General features: G+C 67.3%; 1 protein-coding gene across 3 annotated transcripts in view; it reads right to left on the bottom strand.

Moving 5' to 3' along the window:
• The window catches only part of PKD1 (polycystin 1, transient receptor potential channel interacting), a 39,254-nt gene that overhangs the window by 7,481 nt on the left and 12,719 nt on the right, over window positions 1–19,054 (bottom strand). For all 3 annotated transcript variants that reach the window (XM_044936187.2, XM_044936186.2, XM_044936188.2), the window contains exons 2-28: window positions 18,424–18,495; window positions 18,237–18,308; window positions 17,983–18,152; window positions 17,110–17,781; window positions 16,842–17,025; window positions 15,741–15,961; window positions 15,352–15,467; window positions 14,648–14,774; window positions 14,085–14,332; window positions 12,923–13,678; window positions 12,041–12,172; window positions 11,610–11,785; window positions 11,295–11,425; window positions 7,170–10,783; window positions 6,821–6,970; window positions 5,790–5,933; window positions 5,430–5,709; window positions 5,146–5,359; window positions 4,890–5,061; window positions 4,633–4,785; window positions 3,869–4,013; window positions 3,149–3,769; window positions 2,747–2,903; window positions 2,394–2,646; window positions 2,118–2,313; window positions 375–545; window positions 50–193 (exon numbers count right to left, since the gene is read on the bottom strand). In XM_044936187.2, coding sequence (XP_044792122.2) covers window positions 50–193; window positions 375–545; window positions 2,118–2,313; window positions 2,394–2,646; window positions 2,747–2,903; window positions 3,149–3,769; window positions 3,869–4,013; window positions 4,633–4,785; window positions 4,890–5,061; window positions 5,146–5,359; window positions 5,430–5,709; window positions 5,790–5,933; window positions 6,821–6,970; window positions 7,170–10,783; window positions 11,295–11,425; window positions 11,610–11,785; window positions 12,041–12,172; window positions 12,923–13,678; window positions 14,085–14,332; window positions 14,648–14,774; window positions 15,352–15,467; window positions 15,741–15,961; window positions 16,842–17,025; window positions 17,110–17,781; window positions 17,983–18,152; window positions 18,237–18,308; window positions 18,424–18,495 — 9,491 coding nt within the window. The remainder of the gene's footprint in view (window positions 1–49; window positions 194–374; window positions 546–2,117; window positions 2,314–2,393; window positions 2,647–2,746; window positions 2,904–3,148; window positions 3,770–3,868; window positions 4,014–4,632; window positions 4,786–4,889; window positions 5,062–5,145; window positions 5,360–5,429; window positions 5,710–5,789; window positions 5,934–6,820; window positions 6,971–7,169; window positions 10,784–11,294; window positions 11,426–11,609; window positions 11,786–12,040; window positions 12,173–12,922; window positions 13,679–14,084; window positions 14,333–14,647; window positions 14,775–15,351; window positions 15,468–15,740; window positions 15,962–16,841; window positions 17,026–17,109; window positions 17,782–17,982; window positions 18,153–18,236; window positions 18,309–18,423; window positions 18,496–19,054) is intronic.

The raw sequence follows: 19,054 nt of genomic DNA, 5'->3' as shown, positions 1-19,054 counted from the left end.
CAGGCCAGGCATTGGTTTGTTTCGCGGCGGCTGCCAGGAGGGGTCTTACTTGCAGCCAGCACCTCCTTCTCCACCAGGCCCCCGTTGGCCTCCATCTCCACCGACAGCCAGTCATTGACCAGGAAGAAGGTGCTGCGGGCGCTCTGCAGGTCCCGGACGATGACGTGCTGCAGGAACCAGGCGGGGCTCAGCCCTGTGAGAGCGGGCAGGTGGTCAGGGCCGGTGGGCAGTCAGGGCCAGCGGGCGGTAGGCAGTTGGTCAGGGCCAGCGGGTGGTGGGTGGGTGGGGCAAACAGGGCAGGGCGGGCAGTGGGCAGTCAGGGCTGGCGGGCTGTGGGTGTGCAGGGCAGGCAGTGGGCGGGCAGTGGGCCCCACCCTTGTTGTCGTGCCACACACGGATCTTCCACAGGCGGCCCAGGCTGTGCGGGGTGGCAATCTGGAAGACGTCCAGGCTGTTGCGCTGGAAGGCTCCATCCCCATCCAGGTGTCGGTGGCCGCTGCGGCCATCTGCCCCATACAGCATGATGCCCACGTGAGCCGTGGTCCCTGGAGCACAGGCGGACAGGGGTGCAACTCTGGGTTTCTGTCCACGGATGCTGACCCTGGGCACGTCTGCCTGTTGATCTCCCTTCAACAGGCACGGCCCGATCTCAGGCCCTCAAACTGTTCCACAAACGGCCCCGGTAGCGGTGGAGCATTAACTGCGAGTGACCACATGGAACAGAAGCACGGCCGCCAGCCTGCAGTCTGCTACGCGAGTAAGAGACCCATGTCCTGGTGGTGACTGGTGACACCACTCCTTCTAGAGCCTGCTGCTGACCAGTCACTGCGCACCTGTCTCACACAAACCACCACGCGCACAGTGGTCTCGCCCCCGTGTCGGCCACGATAAACCCACACGCTATTTTATGAATGTCATAGAAAGGAACAGAAAAAAACTTCAAAAATGAAAATTTCCCCCGACTTCCTTGGCGGTCCAGTGGTAAAAATCTGCCTTGCAATGAAGGGGACACAAGTTCGATCCCTGGTCCCGGAAGATTCCACATGCGGTGGGACAACTCGGCCCAGGCGCCTCAGTGATGAAGCCCGGGCTCTAGAGCCCATGAGCTGCAGTGTTGAGTCATGCCAGGAGCCTGTGCTCCGCAGCCAGAGAGGAGCACCCGCGCCACTAGAGAAAGCCCACACAGCAACCAAGACCTGGGGCAGCTTCAGGATAAACACATAAAAATTTAAGAAAATAAACACTTTCCTAACAAGAGAGGGGACCCGGTGATAAAGACGAAAGCACAGCAAAGAGATGAAAACTGGTACCAAAAAAGCGCACTTTGAATTAAAGGCAAACGCGTAACTGAAGACCTAGCCAACTGTGCGGCTCCCGCCGCCGCCCCAGGCCCTAAAAATGCCGCCAGAGGCAACGAGTGGCCGACACGAGCAAGGACACTGGTTGCAACAAAAAGGATGACGACGCCGTGGAGCAACCAATACGGCAAACGCTTCTTCACATGAGACGAGCTCTCAGAGGTGCTTCACGGCAGGAGCATGGACGATGTGGGCAGTAAAATGACCTCTGGCCGAAACACAAGGACACCCCTAAGGTGGTGCTCACTGACGGGAACACCGCTCAGACTACTTGCTCAGTTCCCCACAAGGAAACAAGATGCCTGATCTCAGCGTCCAACACGTATGTCGCGCAGTACTGACCCCATGCCAACCTGCTTCTCTGATGGCTATAACTGATGGTCAGAGAGCTAGGGACATTGTGAAAGCAATTTTTTCACCCGGACGACCTGCTACTGTTCAGTAATCACCTCCCATACCGATAGATGGGCTTCCCTGGTGGCTCAGTCAATAAAGAATACGCCTGCAATGTAGGAGACCCGGGTCGATCCCTGGGTCGGGAAGATCCCCAGTAGAAGGGAATGGCAACCCACTCCAGTATTCTCGCCTGGAGAATCCCATGGACAGAGGAGCCTAGAGGGCTACAGTCCATGGGGCCACTTAGCGACTAAACCACCACACGGTCGATGGCCTGGCTGGTCCTGCCCACCTGTGCATGCCAGTGGGACTGCATGCCCATAGGCCACTCCGTGCAAACCTGCCCCGCCAGAAGCCCCTCACCTGAGCCCCGGCCCCAGCCGGTCTTGACCAGGATCTCGTACTTGAAGCGGCCCCCCTTCCCGCAGAACGGGATGGCGCGGACCCGGCGGACGTCCAGCTGGTCCAGCTTACGCAGGATCACGGCCATGACTGCGTAGGTCAGCAGGCACACGGCGCAGGTCAGCAGGACGACGTGGTTGATGCCGGAGGCCGGCTCCTGGGGAGACAGGCCCGTCAGCCCCGAGGCCGCGCACCACGGCACTGGGCTCCCTTCCGTGCGGGCGCGGCGCCACTCACGGGTAAGGTGAACTCGACGCGGCTGGCAGGCACGAAGAGGCTGGCGCCGAAGGCGGTGAGGTGGCGGGTGAGGCAGACGGCCTCGCGGGGCGAGGTCTCCTCCAGGGGCACCAGCCCTTCCGAGCGCCATGCCATGTGCTCCTCGCTGAAGTACTGGCAGAGCGACGTGTACAGGCGCACGGACACCGCCAGCGCCGACCAGCGGAAGTGGCTGCTCAGGTTGAGGTGGTAGCTCGCGCCCAAGTCTCGGGACCTGGAGGGGGGCGTGTCACGGCCAGGCCCCGCCCCACCCGGCCCCGCCCCGCCGCTCCCACCACGGGGAGCCCACCCTCCGAGGCCGCTGCGCACCGCACCCCGGGGCGATGAAGAAGGTGTAGGGCTTGTGGTCGCCACCCGCCAGGGCCTCCAGGCTGATCTTCTTGCTGGCTGAGCAGTTGTACTCGTTAGGCCGGGGCTCTGAGTGCAGGTAGGCAGCCAGGAAGGGCTCGGGCTCGTCCGGCAGGTACTGTTCTGTGGGCAGGCGGCATGGGCAGGCTCGGACCCCTGCCCGGGCAGCCCACACGCCCTGGGAGCCCACCCCTGTGGCCCTCTGGCCAGGCCCCTAGAGCCTCATGAAGCAGGACACAGGCCTTAACACAGGCCACAAGTTGCGGGTGCCCGTGAGAAACACAGGTTTAGCTGGCCACCCTGCAGCCCCACGAGAGCCGGTTGCAGAGAGGAGGAGGCCGCCCACCAAGGGCCCCGCAGCCACGCACCGTCCAGCACCGTGAAGGTGAGCTGCAGGTGCAGCCCCGCCTCGGGGTTGCTGTTCTCAGGGGTGACCACAACGCTGACCGAGGCCCGGGGCTGGATGACGGTGGAGCCGGCAGGGACGCACTGGCCCTGGGCGGCCTGGTCCGAGTTGTTGGGCACCTTCACAGTGATGGCGCGCTCCGAGGCCAGCTGCCTGATAGGGATCTGGGCGCCAGCCTGCGTCTGGAAGGCCATGGAGGCCACCTTGGTGGAGACGGTGTAGTTGCTGATGTAGCCGAAGGGGAAGGGGTTGGAGTCCACGAGCAGGATGAGCTGCACCACGTCGCTGAGGTTGGGCAGGGCTGCGCTGAAGGCCTCGGGGATGGAGAAGTGGCAGCCGGGGCCTGGGACGTCACCCTGGCACAGCAGGCTCCGTGGGTCCGAGCGCTTGCCCTGCGCCAGGATCTCCTCGCCCGCCAGTGTCAGGGGCTCCTCGTTGAGCACGCGGGAGCGTGTGAGAATGCCCACGAGGGCAGACGAGAGCTGGTAGGCCCTGGACGCCACCAGCAGGGAGGGGGGCTCCGCCCCCAGCTCCGAGGGCTGTGGGCCCTGCACGTCCGAGCTGGCCACGTGGATGAGGTCGCCTGTGGGTGGCAGAGGAGGTGGGGGGAGGCAAGTGAGGGGAGGGGTGGTGGGAGGGGTCAAGGGAGAGGAGGGGGCAGAGGTCGGCAGGGGCGGCGCACCTGTGATGTTGAGGATGCTGTCTGCGATGGTGGTGGGTGTCCCCGCGCCTGTGGCGGTCTCCTCCTGCAGGATGCGCATCATGTCTTCCAGCCTGTGCAGCGTCTTCTTCAGGCACGAGCGGCACACGAGCTCCCGGCTGGACACCTGCAGGGCGCCCGCACCGCGTCCAGCCGGCTGGCCAGGCCAGGTGGGGCTCGCCCTGCTCACCCTGCCCCTAGCACAGCCTCTGCAGGGGCCTCCCTGCCCCCACCGGCCAATCCGAAGCAACCTTCCCGCTGTGTTCTACAGGATCCACACTGAACACACCTCTACCCCCAGTCTCTCTCCCGGGAGCCCCTCAGTGACCCTTCCCCACGTGCAGGCCAAGTTCAAGGTTACGTGGCCCCACTAGCCGTCCTGGCCCCTCACACACCCGAGCCAGCTACAGAGCAGTTAGTGACCACGGCCAGCGCAGAGACCCTGCACTACCCTCCTGAGGCCTCAGCAACAGCCACCGGCCTCCCCTGGCACCGTGCCCCCATCAGAACAGAGCCCAGCCCAGCCTGGCCGCTGACTCCTGGGCAACGGGGTGGGGACCACAGGTCCGGGGTGGAGCACAGAACAGCGTCTCCACTCCGCGCTGCCCACTACCCTCCTCGCCGTGCTTCTTGTGCCCAGAGCCCTGGGGGCTGCCCTGGGGGCATACAGCTGTGCAGGCTTGGCTGGGAAGTGAGCTCTCGAGGTGTGGGGGGGCCAGGCTGCCGTGGGGCTGGGTCTGCCCTACCGTGCACTGAGCCAGGGCGGCTGCCACCTGCTGGATGTCGTCCACCGTGTTGACCCGCAAGGACACCAGCGTCTCCGTGATGTTCTTGCGTATCTGGGCGCGCAGCTCCTGCCTGGGGTCCGGCTCCGCCAGCACGGGCAGGGTCTGCTCGTACTGCAGGCACAGGGCCGTCAGCGGGCAGCGCCAGCCGGACACCGCCAAAGGGGGCTGCCCAGGACCTGGGTGGGGGCCGCCTGGCATGGGGGGGTCTTGCCCACCTCGTTGAGCACGGCGATGAGCGCCAGTGAGTACTCCATGACGTGCTGGGGGTCGGCCTGCCGCAGCAGCCCCGGCAGCGTACTCCCCGCCAGGCTATGCAGCCAGCCCGTGAGGTCCGGGGTGCCATCAGCAGGGTCCCCGGGGGGGTCTGGCAGGGTGATGGTCAGAGACCTAAGGGCAGAGGCGGGGCGTGAAAGGGGCTGGGCCCTCCCCTGCCCCCTGGCCGGCCGGCTGGCTCTGTGGGCACGGGCTCACCTGTTGAGGGCGACCACGGTGGCCCCCAGCTGGTCCTGCACCAGCACAGCCAGGCCCACCACGAAGTGGGGCGCGAAGCCGGGCGGCAGCACGGCCCCATAGGAGGCGAGGCTGCCCTTGTAGACGCAGAACTCCTCGCAGTGGCCCTGGCGGCAGCGCCGCAGCTGCAGGGCGTACACCAGCGGCGCCCCCGCATCCTCCGCGTCCTGCCAGCCTGCGGGCCCAGGGCGTCAGCGGGGTCCCCGCCCGGCCCGCCCACCCCACGGCTGGCCCGCCGTACTCACCCGTGCACTCGAAGTGCAGCTTGGTGGTGAGTGCACGCACGTCCTCCACTGGGAAGAGGCGGCAGGAGCCGCCTCGCGGCGGGCGGTTGGGCGCCAGGCGGATGGAGGCACAGCCCTGCTCCTGGCCCGAGCGGCCCAGCACGGTCAGCGTGAAGGTGTAGCCCTCGCCGTCGCGCAGCACGCCCCGCCGCACCACCAGCCGCATGCCCGTGCTGCCCGTGGATGTGGTCGTCGCGTCCAGCACCAGCGTCTCGTTGCTGAAGCTGCGCGCGGCCCACAGCTGAGGGGGCACGGAGACCACGGTGCTCGGGGACGGTCTCCCCCAGGACCACCCAGCGCCCCCAGCCCCTTCCCACTCACCCCATGCTCCGGGCCCCCGTCGCAGTTGTGACAGCGGCCCTCCAGGTACACGTAGGAGCTGCGGCTCACCGCGTACACCGCCTGCGCCTTGCAGGACACGCACTCCAGGGACACAATGGGCACCCGGCCGCTGCGGACCAGCACCTGGAAGCCGGCGGGGTGAGGGGGCCTGCCGCCCGCGTGGGCTCTGCTTGTGACGTCAGACCCTCCCGTCTGCCCAGGCGGAGGGCAGCAGCAGACCCTGCTGTGCCCCAGCCCTCCTGTGCCTCCACCCCTGCAGGCTCCACCTGCCAAGGCTCCTCTCAGGCCCAGCCCTCACCCAGGACTCTGTGTGGTTTTGTGACTCCCAGGCTGGGGGAGGGGATTTGAGGAGCACAGACCACGAGGACTTGTTTTCTGCAGCCCCCAGGGCCCCCGACAGGTGCGCAGACACAAGTGGATGGAAAAGCAGAGGCAGGAAGGCGTAATCGAGTGCACACATCCGTGCGGGGACGACAGCGAGCCAGGTGCGGCTCCATCCAAGCACCCTGCTGCTGTGCACTCTGGGGGGTCCCTGGCACACAGCCCCAGATGGCCCCTCTGGGCAGGACCCCCACCGGGCAGAGGCCTGGCACCCCCCCTGGCACGGGGGACGCACCCCATCCTGGGCACCAGCAGGGCCTGGCGCACTGGCTCCCATCACAGCCGGTGGGGTGCAGTGCTCAGGGACAGAGAGTGCGCCACGCACATGAGGCCAGGCCTCCCCATTCCAGGAGGGGCCCCCATGTGCCAGGAGGGGACAGCCTAGGGCTGTGCCTCGAGGCTTCCTGCGCCTATACGGCCTTTCTGGAGGGAAGCCAAGCCGAGGGAGGTCTTGTTAAACAAACTGCATCAAGAGGAGTGACAACTCAAGACCGATGGCTTCCAAAAGCCCCCGAAACGTCAAGAAACCACTTAGGAACGGGAGCTGGGCACTGCGTGGGCTCCGCCTCGCCAGCCGCGCCCGTCTCAGGGCCAAGGGCTCTCCAAGGCTGGGCCGTGGTAGCACCCACCGTTTGGCTGGTGACCTCCTCCTTGCGACCGGCCTTCCACACGGTCAGGTTGAATGTGTACTCCACGCCGGCACGCAGGCGCTCCCGAGGGATGGTGACCACGCTGCTCCCGCGGGGCCCAAAGTTCAGCACACACCCGCCAGTCTCGCTCTGCAGCCCATAACGGGGGGTGGTGGTGAGACCCCAGAGCTGCTCTGGCCTGCAGCAGCAAGACCCCCTACCCACCACTGTGGTCCAACCGCTCCCCCCCACCCCCGCCCTTCACTGGGCACTCGGAGCCCAGGCCTGCTGGGCTCATCACGCAGACGCCCCAAGCGGGGCGGGGAGGACGTGCAGCCCCATGGCTGACCTGCGTTGCGGCCACGCAGGCCCAGTGGAAGCTGAGGGGCGTCTGGTCGCCATCCTCCAGGTTGGGGTCGTAGGACTTGCTCCCGTCCAGCACCAGGTCCTGAGAGTCTGACCACACGCGGGAGGAGCCGCCCTCCACGATGGGCACTAGACGCTCGGGGGCCACCGTCACGTTGGCCTGGATGCTCTGGGCCAGCGGGGTGTCCCCAAACGACACCACGAACACAAAGCAGTAGTGGCCCACGGGCAGTGCAAGCCGTGGCACCACCAGCTGGGGCCGGCTCACGTCCACACCGGGCAGGGCCACCCGGGCCGCGCGCCCAGGCCGCTGGCAGCTGGCGGCGCGATATACCTCCCAGCGGTACTCGGTCTGGTAGGTGACGCAGTCCCGCAGGTCCACGTGGGCCTCCAGGTAGTTGCGCTGGGAGCGCCGCATGAGTACCTGCGGCGGCAGGGCCACGTCCACCGCGGGCTCCCTGCAGGCCAGCACGTGGACGGTGACCGTAGCCTGTGCCACGAAGAAGCTCACCAGGTTGGAGGCGTTCACCTGCACGGGGTAGTCCCCAGGCTGCAGGTAGGAGTGCACCACCCAGGGCGCCTCTGTGTCCTCCACCGGGGCCCCGTCCCCGAAGTCCCAGCGGTAGGACACGCGCCGGGGACTGGGGCTGGTGGCTGCCTCGAAGTGGGCGGAGCGGTTGGCGAAGCAGCGGGGGCCACGCAGCGCCACGTGCTGGATGGCGTCCTGCACCTCCACCAGCAGCGTGCGGTTCACGCCGCCCAGCTCGTTGAAGGCGCGCACGTGGATCTCCAGCAGCCCCGCAGCCACGGGGGTGTAGGTGACGTCACGGCCCGACAGAATGACCAGGGAGTCCCCCTGCACCTTCTGCAGCGAGAAGTACCAGGCGTAGGCGACGCGGGAGCCCCGCTGCACGCGGGCGCTGAAGTTCCGCTCGGCGCCCGTGGCGATGGCCGGCCCGCAGCAGTCGGGAACCTGCAGCCCACCCACAGCCTCCAGCACCGAGATGCGCACCTGGGCCTGCGCCCGGCTTACACGGTTCTCGGCGTGCACGCTCACCGTGTAGTCCCCGACCCGGGGGAAGCTGCGGGAAAAGTGGGGCGTAGGCAGCACCTCGAGGCCGCCCCCGCCAACCTGCAGGAGGAAACGGACGGCCGAGCCAGCGGCCAACAAGATCTGAAAGTGCACTGGCTGCCCAGGCTCCACCACCTTCCTGCTGGCCCACAGCACCAGGCCCACGATGGGCTCCTGCACCGTGAGGCTGTGTGTGGCCATGACCCAGCTGACCGCGTTGGAGGCATTGAGCTGGATCGAGACCGGGCCAGCATCGGGGAGGACCACAGTGATGTGCTGGCCCTGCCTGCTGCCACCTGGCACAGCCCAGTGCCAGCTCACGTCAGTCCCCACGGCCAGCTGCCCCCAGAAAGGCACTGTGGAACCGGCCACCACAAAGCCGCCATCCAATTCCCTGGCCTGGATGCTGAGGCCGCCGACGGGCACCTGCACGACCACCTCCACGCTGGCATTGGCCGAGCCCAGCTGGTTCTTGGCCACTACTGTGACCAGGCACAGGCCGGGGCTGGGGAAGATGAGGGTGGTGGACGGCTCCCGGGTCTCCCAGCACAGCCCTTCCTCCAGGGACCAGCTGTAAGTGACGCTACTGCCCCCGGCCAGCTCGGCCCAGAGCCTGACACTTGTGTTAACGGCAGCTGGGTTCGGGGAGGCGGTGACGGCCAGCCACCCCACCGGCTCCACGAAGTCCACCGTGCAGTTGGCTGAGGCGCTGCCTAGCATGTTGGTGGCCCTCAGCTGGACGTGGTAGGTGCCGGCCTCAAGCACGGTGAGCGAGAAGGCTTTGCTGCTGCCGGCCAGGGGGGGGCCACCGTCGCGCTGAGCGGCCCAGCTGTAGGAGATGTTGGTGCCATCGCGCACTGCAGCCTGCAGCTGCAGCGTGCGGTTGGTAGGGAAGCAGCAGCCGCCGCCCACCACCTGCAGCCCCTCGATGTGCTGCAGGACATAGACGAAGATGCTATCTTGGGCGGCGCCCACCTCGTTCTCGGCTGTGACGATGATGTTGAAGGTGCCCACAGAGCGGAAAGTGTAAGAGATGGTAGGGCCCCCGGGGATGGGTGTGCAGCGGTCGCAGAGGACCCAGGAGTAGCGCACGTCGCTGCCGGCCTCCAGCACAGTGCTGAAGCTCACGCTGCCATTGAGGGGCACCACCGTGCGGCTGGCGTTCACGCTGAGCCCCCGCACGCGCCGCTGTACCGTCACATTCAGCCGGGCCTCCCCCCGGCTCACCTCGTTCCAGCCGGCCACCCTGACTTCGAAGCAGCCTGTGCTGCTGTAGGCGTGAGTGGCCGTGGGGCCCTGCAGCTGCCTGCCGTCCCCCAGCTCCCACAGGTAGCTGGCGGGGTGCCCATGGCCCACAGCGGAGAACAGGTAGGGCTGCTGCAGCTCCAGAGCATGGGAGCTATTGACCCTGATGCCCGTGACCTCCACGGGCTCCTGTACCTCCACCAGCGCCGAGTCATTGGCGGCCGAGATGTTGTTGGCCGCGGTGACTGTCACAAGGTAGGAGCCCGCGAGCCGGTAGGTGAACGTGGCCTCGGGGCCCCCGACGCGGGCGGCGCCATCCTCGGCGCCGAAGTCCCAGGTGTAGCGGTAGGGGAAGGGGGGCCAGGCGTGGGCCACCAGGCGGGCCTCGTCCCCAAGCCGCACGAACTGCCTCTCGGGCTGCAGGGTGACGTTGCCCAGCTCAGGCTCCACGCAGACACTGCTGAAGTAGTGTGCTCTGTTCACGCGGCTCGACAGCACCAGCGCCAGCGGGAACGTGCCGCTGTGTGTAAAGCTGTGCGTCACGGTCGGGTCCCCCTGGATGCTGACATTGGGTGAACCGTCCCCGAAGGTCCAGTCAAAGACGTAGTGGGCAGGGTCCCCGGTGACGTGGGCCGTGAGCCGGGCGTGCGGCTGGGAGGCGATGCAGGCCACCGGGTCGATCCACAGCACCTCCAGGACGAAGACGTGCACGGGCAGGCTGCGAGCCAGGCGGCCGGCAGGGCTGGATGCGCTCACCGTCACCGTGCAGTTCTGCGCCCGCCGGTACACATGCTCCACCGTGGCCTCAGGGCCCGTGAGCACCGCGCCGTCCCCCATGTCAAAAGTCCATGTGACGTTGTCACCGGAATCCAGGGCAGCGCTGACCACCGTGGGCACACCCTGCTCCACGGCGGGGCTCAGGCTCACCGTCAGGCCGCGGAGCTCCTCGAAGACGCGGACGCTGACGTCCGCCACCGCGTGGCTTACTGTGTTGTTGACCTCCAGACGGACATGGTACGTGCCCCTCGAGGCGAATGTGTGGTTGACCTCTGGCTGGGGCTGGGTGACAGCTGGGGAACCATCCCCGAAGTCCCACGTGTAGAGGACACCGCCCGGCGATGGAAGCGGGCGCGGGAGGAAGGCAATGGGCCGGCCAGCCACCAGGACCTGGCTGCCCACGGCCACAGCCAGGGCGGGCAGGGCAGCACGCACGCTGACAGGCACCTGCTGCGTCAGGTTCTCAAAGGCGGTGGACACAAGCAGGGTCAGGCTGTACTCACCTGGTGGACAGGCCCTGAGTGGGGATTTGGCCAAGCCAGCGCTGCCAGCCCGCTCACAACCCACCCACCCCAGCCCCCGGGCTGTTGGCAGGGCCGCGGGGCAAACAGGGCCCCAGGCGGAGGCAGAAAGAGGTGAAAGGCGACTCAGGTGCAAATGCCCTTGGGTGATGGGCGGGTGCAGGGCCAGGACCACGAGGCTGTTTACACTTCTGTGTGAGGCTTCTGGGACTTTAGAAGCGACTTAGAAGGATCTCCCCTTCTCCCCCAGAAAAGGCTCAGGAGAGGGGAACGGGAGGGACGGAAGGGGTCTGTTTCTGGCTGGCAGACTCGCAACACGGGTCTCTGAGGCCCAATCCCCCCTCACCTCCCTTCTTCACGCTAGTGGGAGCCCAGGCCATCAGCCCGGCTGCATTCTGGAGGCAGGACCCAGGGACCACCCCGCAGGGAGGCGCTGTCCCAGGGCAAAGCGCGCCCGAGCTGCAGGCCGTGAGGGCGGGAGGCCAGCCCTTACCTGGGAAGGTGTAGGTGTGTGAGGTGTTGTGTTCCACCAGCACCTGGGCCACCGTGGGGTCTGGGACCTCGAAGGACTCGTACGGAGGCTTGAACTGGCCAACCGCCTGCTCCCCGTCCCCAAAAGTCCACCTGCCGGGGCAGGGAGCAGGCGGTGAGCAGCCTGGGGAGGGCCTGCTGTACCCCTGCAGTGCCCGCTGGCCCGGCTGCAGCCCCCTTCCCGGGAACCACCGCCCTGCCGCGGCCCCTCCGAAGGGCCCATGTCCCCAGCACGTTCTGGCAGGGAGGTGGGGGCTGGGGGAGACGCCGCACTCACAGGAAGGCCACCTCCACGGCCGAGTCCACCAGCACGTGGGCGGCCAGCGCCAGCGTGGCGTTGGGGGCCAGCACGGGCGGCACTGCGGACATGCGCAGGCCCCGCATCCGCTGCATCGGCTCCACGGTGACGTTGAAGTGCGCGCTGACGCTGCTCACATGGTTGGAGGCCGTCAGCTGTGGACACAGGCAGCAGTGAGCAGGCCGCCCGCCAGCCGCGAAGCGGTGTGGACAGAGCCCCCCAAGCCCCGCACTCACCCACCGCCGCCACGGGGTCCTCGGGAGCAGAGCGGAGCAGAAGGCATAGGTGAGCAGCGCGGCTCCGCGCCCCACCCCACGCCCCGGGTCCCGCCCCCACCGCCCAGTCCCACCCCCACCCCCCCAACCCCGCGCCCCGCCCCGCCCACTCCTGCGCCCGAGACCCCCGCCCACCGAGAGCTTGAAGACTGCTGCGCTCTGGTAGATGACGTTGAAGACCACGTTGTGGAAGGTCAGGGACTGTTTGTCGTCGATGGTCCAGCGGAAGACCACGTCCGAGCCGGCCTCCACCACGGGACTGTACCTCTGCAGAAGGGCACCATGTGAGCTGGCCATGACCTGACCCAGGCCAAGGTCCCTGGGGGACGGATGCTGCCCCCAGCCCAGGTCCACCCGCCTGGACAAGGCTGTCTGTGGGCTTCCCTTTCGGCCATGGAGGTCACACCATACAGGGCTGAGCCCAGGCCTGGCCACACACCAACCTCTCTGTAACTTGGAGGCCCAGTGCCCAAGACCAGAGGCCAACCCACTACAGCCTGCGCCCCCATCCCAGGCTCCCACTCGGGAGGCATGTGTGTCCCCACGGGCCTCATGGTTCTGGACGCTGCCCTGCGTCACCCGACAGGTGTAAGCAAGGAAGATGGGACACAACTGCACAATGGCCCGTGTGCAAGACGGGCACCCAGAGGACAGGTGCAGCCCGACAGCGGCCGGGCGGCAGTGGGCCCCAACCTTAGAAAGGGATCACTTCACCTGGTGAGACCCCAGTGGGGGTCTCAAAACACACCCAGGAACAGGGCGGTCGAAGGCAGGTGAAGAGCTCAAAAGCAGGCTCAGGAAACGTGGGAGAAAGAAGAGTTTTCAGAACAACTGTTCTGGAGATGACTCTCCCATCACTTGGGGATGGACGAGCCATCTGCACGCAGGGCTACCCGCAGGAGCCTGCCCAGGACCCAACACCGGGCCCAGTGTCCCAGCAGCCAGGCACACTCCAGGATGGGGACAGGTGGCCCTCCATGGGGAGCCGCATCTCGGCAGGGCAGGGACCCCACTCACCACCAAGACGCCCTGCAGCACGCGGGCCTCGGGGCTGGGCGTGGCACGGAGCCCACGGATGGGCTCTTCTGCCGTCACCAGCAGGCTGAGGTTGGCCCGGCCGGCCCCGTTCTCCACCACCACCTCCACCTCGTGCTCGCCCTCGCGGAGCCCGGGCAGCGTCAGCATGGAAAACAGGCTGCCGTTGGCCTCCTGGGCGCAGCCAGGCGCCAGGGCCGCCACAGCGGCTGGGCAGGCAGCCTCAAAGGGCGCGCTGGCATTGCCCCCGGGCCAGCGGGCCTCGGCAGTGGCATTGGCGCCTGAGTCCACCTGCAGTACCAGGGGTGAGCCGCTGGTGGGCACATAGAGGCGGCCGTTCTGGGGGGCTGGGTAGATGGCCCGAAGCCCAGCCACTGGGGAGAGGACGTTGAAGATGCAGGTCAGGTTGTGCCTGGATACACCGTTGCCCACTGTGGCCCTGACCTCATAGCGCCCCGGCCGCCGCAGCCCCGGGTTGGGGCCCAGGCCCAGCAGAGGGGTGAGCCGCTCTGTGGCGGCCAGCAACCGCAGGGCGCAGGCGGGGCCAGCCGGGGCCGCCTCCAGCTGGGCAGGCAGGCGGGAGAGCCAGGCTGAGGCATTGGCAGAGAAATACGGAGCCTCAGAGCCTGGGAAGCTGAGTGCCGGGGGGCAGCGCAGGAGGGTGCCCGGCCCCGCGTCGTGCTGCAAAATGACGAGATCGCCGGGGAGCAGGGCGATGTCCTGGCCATGGAAGGGGACCTGCGGGAGAAGGCGGCAGGGCCGGGTTGCAGCCTCAATACGGGAGGGAGCACAGAGTCACTCCCCACGGGGGCCTCCGCGTTCCTCGGTTCCTTGGAGCACCCGGCTTCCCAGGGGCCTCCAAGGCGATCAGGGCAGGGACGGATGGGGCACAGGACAGAGAGGACGCAGGAGGGGTGGGCTGCCTGGACAGGGGTGGGGCCTCTGCCGGATGCTGACCAGCCATGCCCAGAGAGCAAGTGCAAAGGCCCTGGGGTGGGGGCAGGGGAGGAGGGCACTACCAAGGCAGCAGCAAGCCACAGGGGACTGGATGGCTTGGCCGAAGGGACTGCATTTGGTCTGTGTGATGGGAAGCCAGGGCCTCGGGGGTGGAGGGAGGCAGGAAGCAGGGGCCAGAGGCACGCACTGAGTACTGGGCAGGGGGGCCTGCAGGCACGGAGAAGAGGAACTCCTTCCACAGCATGTAGGAGACCCCAGGGAGGCCCGGCCCTGGCGTGGATCCGTTGGCACAGGCCCCAGGGTGGCAGGGGGTGTCCAGAGGCAGGCAGACGTTGGCTTGGGGGCACAGGGGCCCTTCTGGTGCGCACACAGGGGCCAGCTCAGTCCTGTTTTCCAGGGACCTACCCTGGGGCTCGCTGCTGTTTCCCGGGGCCCCTACAAGAAAAGGAGGGGTATTGGGGGCCCCAGTGTGCTTACAGACCACAGGGACACCCTGCTAGGAGACGGGGTCCTGCCAGCCAGTGTCCCCGGCCCCCAGCGTCTCTCCTCTCCCCGTCCGACCCCGGCCCCAGCACGCTCCCCTCCAGAGCCACTGTCCTTGGCATGCCTGGCATGAACTGGCGTCTCCTGGCCCCACTGTGTCCACCCTGAGGCTGGAGACCAGCCCAGTGGACAACAAATCGACAAGATGCAACAGAGCAGAGAGGCCACTCACGCCCCCCGAGTCCCACTGCCAGGACGGGGTCCCACCTGCTCCGCGCCCCGCCCGGTACACCTGCAGCCGCAGTTGGGCGGGCCGGCCCAGTTCCTGCGTCCCGAACTCGGCAGCGGTGAGGAAGGCTTCACGGCTCGGGCTCAGTCCAGGAAACGCCATCACCTGGCAGGGAGGGGGCCGCTCAGCTCCACAGGCCCCGACCCTCAGCCTGGCCCCACCCCGACACCCTAACACCCGCCAGTCAGGGGAGGAGTCCCCCAGTGGCCTCGTCTCACAGTAGGAGACCACGTTGCTCAGGAGAAAAACATCAGGTCAAAACCGTCTCTGAGCAATAGGAACCCCACCTTCATTTGTAAAAAATACCCCCAAATGGAGAGAGAAGGCTCGGGAGATTCGGGGTTCTCCCGGGTGCCAGCCAGGGTGCTCCTCTCCTCTGCCCTGCGGTGGGTTTTCTAAATTCTCTCCACTGGACACAGGATGTTAATAAGGCCCAGAAAAAGGCTTCTTGGGGTTTTTGTGGAGGGACTGTTTTGCTTTTCAAACCAACTTATTTGGCCGCACCGTGTGTCTTCTGCGCACGTGGGGTCAATCCTCTTTGCGGCCTGTGGGTTCTAGTTCCCCTGCCAGGGATCAAACCTGGTCCCGTGCACTGGGAGCGTGCAGTGCCAGCCACTGGACCCCCAGGCCAGTCCCAGTCTTCTTGCTTTCTAGAAGCAAGAAGTCTGAAGGGCCCGCCTACCTCAACGGGCTCCTGGGGAGCCAGGAGGGCCTCCTGCTGTTCCAGGGGGCTCAAAGTCCCCTGTAGGTCTCCATTGGGCGCTCCCACGAGGAAGTTCTCTGCGTCCCACACGGGGCCTGGGGTGCAAGCGTGCAATGAGATGGTAGGCCCAGGCAGGAGGAGAGTGTTGGGGGCCCAGGGGTTGAGGGACCCGGGACTGAGCTGCCTAGCAGCAGGCCCTGGCTCGCCGTACCGGCTGCGGGCCCAGTCTAGACAGGGGACACTCAGCAGACATGTGATGAGCACTGAACCGGTGCTAGGAGCAGCTGTGCTGGCCAGGTGGGGAGGACTCCCGGGTTCCTGGCCAGGGCAGCAGGCGCTCCCACCCACCCAGCCCGGGTCCCGCGCACCTCCGGGCCGCAGCTCACAGACGTAGCTGTGCGGCGCTGAGCACAGGTCCGTGTTGCACTGCCCAGCGGGCCCCAGGCGCACGCAGCGCTCGGCCGTGGCGGGATGCGGCTCCCCGGGCAGCCAGTTCTGGCAGCTCTCCAGGCTGAAGGCGCCGCCCTGGGGCGCGGGGCCCGCCACCGCCCCCTCCACAGCTGAGAAACCGATCCACACGTCCAGGCTCCTGCGGCAGACAGCGAAGGGCCGGCACTCAGGGGCTCCCCAGGGATGGGCACCCACCTCGCAGCAGCCAGTCAGGGGCTCCACCTCTACCCCCACTTCCAGATGGGCACACTGAGGCTCAGAGACCGGACCTGGCAAGCGGGGCCCAGGCCAGCACCTGCCCAGCCCCATCCCATGGGGCCAGGGTCCAGCTGAGACCTGCAGGGGGCTCCGCCTCACTCTGGGCCGGCCACAGGACCCATGTACATCCAGGGGAGGAGCAGGCTTCCAAGGGAGGCCTGTGGGCACCAAGACACCCACACACTGGCCCCCAAATGGGCCAGCCCCACAGCTCTGCAGGCAGAGCCAGGCACTGGGGCTGTGTTACTAACTGGGGACCCCAGGACCCGGGGCAAGGGCTGTGACCGCTCTGAGCCTCAATCTCCCCTCAGGACACAGGACGTTCAGCGGGGCCCACAGCCCGTCAGCCCCTTCCCACAGGGACCCACAGGGGCAGGGGGCCAGCCTCCACCCCATCCCACCCCTGGCCACAGCAGGCTCTGAGGGCCACCCCTGGTGACCGCTGTAGAGCAGAGTCCCCCACAGGCCTGGATGGCCAGAGTGCCCAAGAGGCTCCTGGGCTGCAGGCGGCACTGACCACGGACCGCCCAGCAAGGTCACACCAGACCTGCCCCGCCCTCTGCAGGAGGGGCCCAGCTCGGGCAGACAGGGAGGACACAGGACTGGGTAGGGGCCAACTACCACAGCGGGCACCCCTGCGGCCATGGCTGCATCAGGAGAGCCGACAGGAGCAGCCGCCCACAGGCACAACACGCTGCTGCCCGGAGCCCACCGGCCGGCCAGACACAGCCCCTGCAGACGCCCCGCACCCGGGCAGGCACCTGGTGACACGGGAGACCAGGAAGTGCTGCACGGCGGGGCTGTCCACCATGGCCAGGGCGGCCCCAGCCCAGGCCCGGCACTGCTCCTGCGCCTGCGCCCAGGACGCCTTCTCTGCCCGCAGGCTGTAGCAGTGCCCGTTGCCGGGGAAGATCTCCGTGTCCGAGGGGCAGAGCGGGTGCACCACTGGGGGCAGAGGGCAGAGACGGGCGTCAGCGTGTGCCCAGCCCGGGCAGTCCGCCCACCTGACGCGGCCAGGGCGGGCCCCACCTTGGGCTGGCTCCTCTCCCAGGGCCACGATGCTGTAGGCAGCCTCCAGGCCCGAGCCGCCGCGGTTTCGGACGCCGAGCTGCAGGGTCTCATCGCTGTGCACCGAGGCCACACAGACGAGCTCCAGGGCAGCGGGGGCTGCCTCCACCTGCACCTCCACCCCCAGCCGGGCAGAGCCCACCCCCAGGGCCAGCAGGGCCGTTACGGGGTAGCGGCCGGGCAGCACATAGCGGTGAGTGGCGTCCGGGCCCGCGACATCCACTTCCGGGGAGCCATCGCCAAAGTCCCAATGCGTGGAGCTGACCGGCAGCGAGGCAGTGACATGGAAGACTGCGGGCTGGCCAGAGGCCAGGGGTCCTTGGGGCCCCAGCAGAGCGGCCCCCGGGGAGGCAGGGAAGACGTGCTGGAGGAGGCTGGGCCCCCGGCAGGCGGGGGCAGGGGGCAGGGAGGGGCCGGAGCAGGAGGGCAGACAGGCGGAAGAGGCGTTGGGGGGCCGGGCCGCCCCGCACAGGCACCGGCCCTGCTCCGAGAGGGCTGCGAGGGCCTGGCCAGCCGCAAAGCAGAGGGCGCTGCAGGCCTCAGGGGCCAGTGGGCCCTCGGGGGCGGCCGAGAAGGCCACCAGTGCCACGGCGCCCGAGCTGTCGTCAGGGACACAGGCAACATACTCCTCACCTGCAAGGGCGGGCAGGCCGGTCCCAAGGGTGCGCTCCTCACCCCACCCCATCCCAGACTGCATCACCTCCGAGCCCGCGCACACCGTCCCCTGGGCTGAAGGGCCCTCCCGACCCCTCCCCAGTCAGTAACTGCCCCCCACCCGAGAGGACCTGCAGGGGTCCCGCCTGGCCACTCAGCCGTGCCCCCTGGCACACTCACCACAGGCTCCATCCAGCAGCGCTCCGCCAAGCAGCGGCTGGCCAGCCAGGGGGCCAGGCCCGGCGCACGTGGCCGCCTCGGGCCGCACCACGCGGACCCGCTGCCCCTCCACCCAGCGCGGCAGCCAGGCCAGACCACAGTCACACTCAAGCGGGTTCCCGCCCAGATTTCTGTAGCGGATGGGGCAGGCTCAGTGGGCAGTGCGGGGCCCCCAGGCCCAGCCACCCACAGCCACCAAAACCATCGACACTTACATTTCACTTAAATTAAATAAATTAGCAAATATTCCTTCTTCTAACGTAGAAATCTTGTTGTTGCTTATGTCCCTGTAAGAAAGGAGGGGTTCAACGTGGTTTGACATGAGCCCCCGAACCACCACGGGGACAGGCTGCCGCCCGCCTGCAACGTGGAAGCCTGCAGCCGCCCCTGGGGGACACTCACAGCTCCGTCAACGCCGAGAGGTTCGCCAGTAGCCCAATGTCCAGCGCCTGGAGCAGGTTGTGGGAGACATCCCTGCAGAGTGCGGCAGACAGAGGTCAGCACGGGGCGGCCCAGACGCCCTCTGCCCGTGGCCCCCACCCGGAGCTCCGTTTGCCCAGGTCAGTGCTGCTGCCCATCTGGGAAACCCGAGGCAGGAGGAGCTGGCCCCAGCGCTGCATCCATGCCCCCTGCCCCCCCTGCCCAGCAGGGTTGGGGGCATCGTGGGGGGCAGGCTTCACCCCTCCACACGGGGTTCAGAACACAGGAGGCAGCCCAGCGGTCTCCAGGGCCGGGCACCCAGATGCTGCTGGGGGGTTGGGGGTGTCCTGAGATACAGTGGGGCACAAACCAGACCAAGGGGAGGGACCCTGGTGGAGGACCCCGCAGCACAGCAACGGTGACAGCCTGGTTAACCCTCCGGGCTCAGGGCACCGCGTAGAGCTGGACTCCCATAAACCCAGGCACTCAAGGTCAATAGAACCGTGTCAAAGAACCAACCCCAGCACAAGCACAGGAGAGGAACCAGGTTCTCAAAGCAGAAACTATGAACAGAAGGAAAATCTCAAAAGCCAGAAGATACAACTGCATAAAA

The sequence above is a fragment of the Bubalus bubalis genome, chromosome 24, assembly GCF_019923935.1.
Source record: "Bubalus bubalis isolate 160015118507 breed Murrah chromosome 24, NDDB_SH_1, whole genome shotgun sequence".
Lineage (NCBI taxonomy): Eukaryota > Metazoa > Chordata > Mammalia > Artiodactyla > Bovidae > Bubalus > Bubalus bubalis.
Note: the sequence above shows the minus strand (reverse complement) of the source record. Positions and strands in the feature narration are given on the sequence as shown.